This window comes from Platichthys flesus, chromosome 16, assembly GCF_949316205.1.
Source record: "Platichthys flesus chromosome 16, fPlaFle2.1, whole genome shotgun sequence".
Lineage (NCBI taxonomy): Eukaryota > Metazoa > Chordata > Actinopteri > Pleuronectiformes > Pleuronectidae > Platichthys > Platichthys flesus.
In genome coordinates, this window is record NC_084960.1 from 1,745,846 (window position 1) to 1,753,345 (window position 7,500).

Genomic DNA, 7,500 nt, shown 5'->3' on the forward strand with positions numbered 1-7,500 from the left:
TCACAGATTACACCGAAGTGTGTTATCCAATCAACAGCTCCGTCTGTGAAACTCCGACAGGTAGCAGGTCGCGTTCTGACACGTCAACCTCGTCTTTCATCTGCTTTAGATCTTTTTCAAAACAACACACACACACACATACACACAGACAGACACACACACACTACAGAGCAGGGAGGTGTGTGATACAAAGCGTGGCGCTCACCTAGGAAGCGGACGATGCGTCTCAGCAGGGGGTTGAAGTAGCAGCAGTCCGCCGTGACGATGGTCTTCTCCTGGGTTCCCTCGGCCTTGAAGAAGAAGGCACACAGCTCGCCAACAAGAATCTGGAGAGCAAACACACAACTGTCTCGTTCACATACACACAACTAGATGTTACACGAGAGCAGCTGTTCTCTTTTATACGAGAACGTAAATGTCCGTCGCTTCAGGACATTTACGGCATCAGTAGAACATCCAGAAATTAGAGAATAGGTCCAGAGAGAAACACGACACAACGACTAAAGTGAAGGCAAATCCTTGTGATTGCCTCCTAGTGGCTGTCTGCTGTATAGGTCGTAAATCCTGCCTCCTCCATGTTGGTGATGGGACAGGAATTGAACTAAAAAGTCAAATTACAGTTCAATTGAATGTTTCTCAATGATGGTTTCTGTCACTTTCATCACATTGATGTATAGTCTGTCTATAACTGCTTATTTTAATGTTTTATTTAGTTGTTTGATGATGATATAAAAACTAGTACGAGCTTCGGTGGAAAGTCGTATATCTGGATAGTGAGAGGAAGTGAAGACGTGCTACAGTCACGTACAGATTTGTTCAGGGATGAATTGTTCCTGAACATTCTTGAGGGGCCATTTAGGGCTTCAGTATCTTGCCAAGTACACTTTGGCATGCAGATGGGGAAGAGTGGGGATTGAACCGGCAACCTTCATGTTGGAGAACGCCCACTCTACCACCTTGGCCACACCGCCCCCAAGTAAGTAATAAGAACAAAGATATGAAATGATTTCAGCGCTCACAGTGTAAACGAATCCGTCTGAAAGCTGCTGTTACCGGTCGTTATACCGTGAGGTGTTCAGGTCCGACTCGGTGAGACTGAACGGGGGGGAGGGGGGGGGGGGGGCTTCTCTCCGGGCCAATGATCCCGTAACAAACTGCGACAGCGACACTTGTGTGTGTAACTGAGAACTCTCCACAGACTGAAACCCCCCCCGACAGGGATGCTCTTAATCCTACATCATCCTGACGAGTCTCCGCTGTGACAGAAGTGGGACCCACTTCACCGCTGACTGTGCTCCACTAACCCCCCCGACCTCCTTCTCACACGCTCCATATTTAATCCTCCTGTTTGAGCCCCACAGTGATGACGTGTGACTCACTGCTGACTGAGCAGAGAGCAGACGGGACGGAGATGAAGCCCGAGCGAGGGAGGAGGAGATGAAACCTCGTCCACATGGTGTTTCCGTCTCCTGCTTCCAACTCGTCCCGCCAAGTCTAACGAGTTGACGGCACGCCGAGGCCCCGTCGGTGCAGCCGCTCTGTCTTCCATTAGTGGAACACGAGCCTGGGGGGGGGAGGTTCTGTGGCAAACCTCAAAACACCAACACGAGCAGGAATCAAAGCTGAGGCGCTTTAATCTGTGGCTTCAAACGCCAGACGTCAGGGGCTCGGTCGCACTGGGGACCAGCGTCTATGAGCCAATTACATGATGGTTTCTATGGGCACCACTGGTCTGTGGAGGGTCTGAGCATGTGGACACTACTAACTGTGGGATAATGGTGGTTTGGTGTCAATCATGGACGAGTGCCCTTCAACTCTTTGCAGCTGTGGGTGGTCGGCCTCTGTTACACCCCCGTGAGTCCTGTGAGCACAACTCTGAAGTCCACAGTCAATCAGGAATCTGTGTGATCAGTCAGAAAATCAGCAGCTTTAGACACTAGATGGGTTTTTTGTTATTAACATTTTGGGACTAAGATCGATTCAACCAGTGTTTCTTAACAACATCACAGCTTGAAGCAGTAAAAGAGTTAGTAGAAGAACTTCCTCCTCTACCCCGTGTTGTGGATTTATTTCATATATTTGTTTTAATTCTTTGCTCTCAGATATTCTGGCCTTTGAAAGGACGTGATGTTGACCTGCTCAGCTTGACTGTTTACAAACAAACGGGACCTTGGTCAAATTAAATTAACGTTAACCTCGGTTCAAACCATTTGCAGCGGTTCTTCAAACTGTGTGAAGAACATCCTGAAATAGTGACGTAAGCTGCTTCATCAAACTGAAACAGATTCAACTGGTCTTCACACTCAGATCAGAGTCAGTTCTTCTTTTGAAAAGAGCTCGTAACTCATGAGAGACAGAAGTGAAACACACTCACTCGTATGGAAGCGAGAGACCAGATTCGTTTGTTGATACAACTTTAGTTTCCTCTGATCTTTTATTCAGTTGTGACATCGTGTAAAATCCTCATTCACGTCACAAAATAATCACGTTCCCGTTTCTACACAGAGCTCCGAGCCTCTGACTGCAGCAGGTTGCTGAGAATGAAGATCTCCAGATGCTTCTTGACAGAAACTACACAAACCTACAGGCACGTCGACTTCCTTCCTTCTGCCCCTTGGAGACAAGAGCAGGGGGAGTTTCTAAAAGATTGAAAACGAGGAGTAAAGAACCAGGAGAGGAGCAGCATGGGGACGGAGAGGTGATGGGGTTAGGGTCCCACTGAAGGAATCAACGTTTCCATATGATCTCCCTGCACTGCAGTGGGATGGGCTGCAGCTCGGGTGACACACAACCATTACGCTGAGTCAGAGCAGGACGAGGGGGGGGGGGGCAAACGTGGGTGCAGACAAGGACAAAGTATTACATGCACACTCACATGCATGATTCATGTGTGGAACAAGAGAGGAGTGGAGGAATGAAACATTGATAAAGACACGAGACGTGATTAAGCGAGCTCGTCTCTGGACGCTGGAGGATTCTGCTCGCTGTGTGTAAAAGTAATCAGATTACAATTTGTCAAATACGAGTTCAAGCCCTTTTTATGAATATGTGTCCATTAGAAGACAATATGATGTGAAACTGAAAGAAGAGGAGCAGAGAGATGAGGGAGAGAAGAGGAACCATATAAAATAGAAGGATTTATTTTGATAAATAAATACGTTTGATTGTCATGAGTCATTGTTTGCATTCATACTGGAGAAAAACCAGCTCCACCAGTGTTTCCTGACTGAGACCAGAGAAGATGCAGGAGACACATAAAAGTCGTGTTGATCATTATGTGATAACGATGTCAATAAAAGCCGTGGGGGACACGTCAAGTATCTGAGAATCAGCCCGAGTGACGGCACGGTGGCACAGCGGGCGAGATGCAGATTGCTTCCATTATAGTTCGAGCTCCTCTAAACAGAAGCTGAGTGTGTTCAGCTCACGTTACTGATCCAATCAGTGTCTCCTCCGTGTTAGTGGACGGGACATGGACCAAACATTAAAACACACACGTCAACTGTTTCCACTGAGTTTGGTTTGAAGTCGTTATTTGATGCTTTTAAAACATGGTGACAAGTCGTGATTGACAGCTGAAGCTGGCTCACGATTGGTGGATCATGTGAGATGGAGGCGGGATCCTGTGTGTGGACGACAGCTTGGTTTTACAAAGAGGACGAGCAGATGGTTTCATCTGAGTCTCTACGATCAGAGGGAATCTCCTCCTGTCTTTCATCAGTCGAGTTTTAAGAGACAAACTCTGGTGATTTGTGTGTAAACTAATCAAGCTTCTCTCGTCTGCGACTTCAAACCCATCTCTGTGAAACTCAGCTCTGCAGCCTTCAGACCTAATGTGTCTGACGAGGCCGGGAGCGTCGCTCATGTGTAAAGTACAACGAGACGCCGAGCTGTCACTGGCATCCCATTATCCACCATCATCCCCAGCGACCTCAATCTCCGCGGTGCAGCGCATACGTGAGGTTTGGGCTAATGGACGATACGGAGGAGCCTGCACCTGTCTGAGTGCATCACTGTCGCTCCTCCTCACACGTGCTCCTCCTCGCCAGGTTCCTGACGGGGAGGTAACGGGTGCCAGCAGGAGGTTGTGAGCCCGAGAGACCGATGTGCAACACACACAGCAGCTTGTGTTCCAAGCTCATTCACGGGTGGACGGCTGCACAACACTTCAGTGCAAACACAAATGCATTTGCAAGGGGCGAGGGGGAGCTCACACAAAGATTACTCCATCTAAGAAATCGGGGGAATGTGCCAGAGCACACCCACACATGCACACACACGTGCACGGAGAGATGCCCGGGTTCCTTTGAGCAAAGTGACTGCAAGTTGTCGGCCTGCAGAGAATCAGAGGAAACACTAAAGAGCAGCAGAACCTGGTGGTCACCGAGCTGCAGCGTCACTCATCCCTCGCTCTTCCACCTGTTCATGTCTTTTTCCCACTGGAGGGACAAGTAGGTTATTTATTCTTTGTCTTTTCTCCTCCATTTTTATCCAAATCAATTTCATGCCCCCGTTTCCCGAATCTGCTCTGTCACACTCGTCCTCACGAATCTGCGTCTGTGGGACTGCGAGTGCTTTCGTGTCTCACTCTTCATCTTTCTTCTCTCCTCCTCCTCTTCCCTGCTCCTTTGGGAGTTCCACTCTTCACAGGGTCGAGGAGGAGGAGGAGGTGAATATGCACTGAAGTCTAAGAAGCACTGAAACCTGCACCAGTTCCTACTGGACCGAAACACAACTGTGAAATCAGAGGGATGCTCTGGGTTTGACCCCACAAACACAGCAGCCGGCAGTGAGGAGATTATCCAGTTTGAGAGTATTTTAATGTATTAAGCACCAAAACTATGATTCAGTGTTAGTTTAGTGAGTTTTTGCACTTATTTATATTTGTATATTTTAATTATATCTGCTTTAAGTATCATTCCAGGCTCCATTCATCACCGCAATCTGAATCTTTTCCATAAAAAACAAACCAACTCTTTCAGGATATTATTGGTCGTCAATTCTGTTCTGCAAATAACACAGAGTCTGTGGCTGCAGCATGAAAATCGAATTACCTTCCCGAGCATGAACGAATCACAGGAAATGATGCAGCACAGAATTATCATCACATCACATGATATCAGCTTCACAGCCTCATGGCCCAGAAACAATCTGACACATGAGCCTCGGGGGAAAAACCCCAACAGGCCAGTTTCACACTTCTATTTGTGTGCAGGTTAAACACACAAGACCAAACGTGTTAATTGGTGATATCTACACACGGAGGTGAGGATGAATTATATCACGTTTTCACTCCTGTTCTCACTTGTTGAGCGAAATACAGATATAATACAGCTGCTGGTTTCAGCTGCACATTGACAGAGCTCCATCGATCTTCTCATTTAGGCAAATACATTCATAAGTGAATCTTCAGAATTGTCTGCAGATGGCCGTCCTCCTGCAAACACTGATTCAAACTGATCTTCTTTCCCTCTCACTGCTCACACTGACCCCAGGCCAGGGCTATAAATAAAGCCATGCTATGATATAACCAATTAAAACTGACATATTAACCCTGATGAGATGTAACGGATGTTCTGGGCCGGGGCCAGAGTTTGCGTGTCGTCCCTGTGTCTGATGAGTTTCTCACCCAGCGAAGACATGGAGCCTGTGAACAATCTGCCAGATGCTGCCGTGCATGGACAGACGAGTGTCTCTGCATCGGGGACTACTGACAGTCACAGTGAGATTAAGATTAAGATTAAGATGCATTTCTTCGTCCCAAACACATGCACAGACATGCAAAGGCACACTCATGCAGGTAGGGAAATGTAACCTCTGCTTTTGACCCATCTGGTGCAGGACACACAGAGCAGTGAGCGACCATGTACGACGCCCGGGAGCAGATGGGGGAGTAGGGTGCCTTGCTCAGGGGCACTAGATAGGGTAGGGAGACTCTTGGATTTTTGGACAGATCAATCCAGGTTTGTCTTTTTGTTGTTTCTCCGTGGAGACGAACCAGAGACGAACCAGAGACCTTCTCTGCCCATAGTCCAAGTTTCTCCCACTAGACCACCGCCTCTCCTCTAAGAGAACGTGTCTTCATGTCCGTGTGTTCAGAATCTGAGGAACCTTCACTGCCTCCATGGACGTCAGAGACAACTGAACACAAAACAACTTCCTGTGGTTTTGAAACGTGCACCTGTCCCTCTCACCTCACGCAGGGACTCTCCCTCACCTGAGTGGAGATGCTTCACAGTTTCAAATCCTCGATTCTGACAGAAAACCACCGATCTGGTCCCGTGGCCTCATGCAAACATGTCGAGACAGAGGCTGCATAGGAGCTGGGATGACCCCCTGCTGTGAATGCAGATTAAGCATTCCACAGATATCTCTGAGGTGCTGAGTGAGGAGAGCCCCCCCGGCCACACAGGACCCCTGAGGTGTCCCTGCTCTCTGCCCGACTTCAAAAAACAGATCGAAGCACAAAGAAACAGAAATGACAAGAACGGTTCCGTCTAATCTCATTTCACAGGAACGGGGCGACTTCTGCCCAACGAGGAGACAGGAGAGAAGGAACATCTGTATCTCTCTATCTCCCTCCTGCTCACGGGGAGCAGTTAGACGGGAGCTGGGACTGAGTTCCAGGCCGAGTGGGAACTGTGGTAAATTAGAGTTTGGTATGGATATCAGCGACACTGATAGGAGGAGCAGATAGAGCGTCTTTAATGTGCAGCGGAGAAAACAGCACGCACGTCTTCCCTCCATGAATAGAATCCCTGTCAGGGTCTCTTTGGGGGTTTCATTTCATCTGTGCTCTTTTCTGGGGCCGAGTCGGATTTCTTCATCTTTTCTCCTCATTCTCTCAGTTTCCCTGCATCTCGTTATCACAGAGCAAGAACCAGAGGTGAGGAAGTGTTCACCCAGACACATCCCCCCCCCCGGCAGCCGGTGTCACAGCGACCGATCTCCCCCCCCCCCCGCCATCTGTCTCATTAACCTCTGTTAGCCGCACACTGGCCGAGATAACGTGCGAGTCTGTGGAGATCTGTGGAAACCAGGAGAAGACACGACAGCAGAGAAGATTCAAAGGAAGCTGGAGACACAGGAAGCCATTGATCCGTGTGCGTGCGCCTGGGCATGAATGTGAGAGTTTTCCTCCGGGGCGGGTGGTGTGAGGTCCCGGTTCTTCTGGGTCAGGTGAAGTTCAGTTTAATGTCAGTGCACTGACTTCACGGGCTGAGGATGTGAGGAGAGGACGAGCTGCAGCTCTGAGGTCAAAGATGAGACACAAACAACTCACCCACACAAACTCTGTGGAGACGCTGCAGGAGTCGTTCTCTGATGATTCTTATTTATCTGAGATCTTTTTTTTTAGCGTCTTCTTCCAGAGTAGAACACAACATGGAGACGTGTTGATGAACCTGTTCTCTTTGCTAACAGCTGTTCAGTGAAATGTGATCTGTGGGAACTGAGACGATCATGTGATGGTTTGAGATGTTTCCTCAGGAACAGAATTAT

The 7,500-nt window shown here is 48.4% G+C and overlaps 1 protein-coding gene across 1 annotated transcript in view; it reads right to left on the bottom strand.

Annotated features, from left to right (window-relative positions):
- plppr2a (phospholipid phosphatase related 2a) overlaps positions 1–7,500 on the bottom strand; it is a 45,593-nt gene that overhangs the window by 24,032 nt on the left and 14,061 nt on the right. Inside the window, exon 3 of the mRNA XM_062408085.1 lies at positions 206–326. Within this exon, the coding sequence (XP_062264069.1) occupies positions 206–326 (121 nt within the window). The remainder of the gene's footprint in view (positions 1–205; positions 327–7,500) is intronic.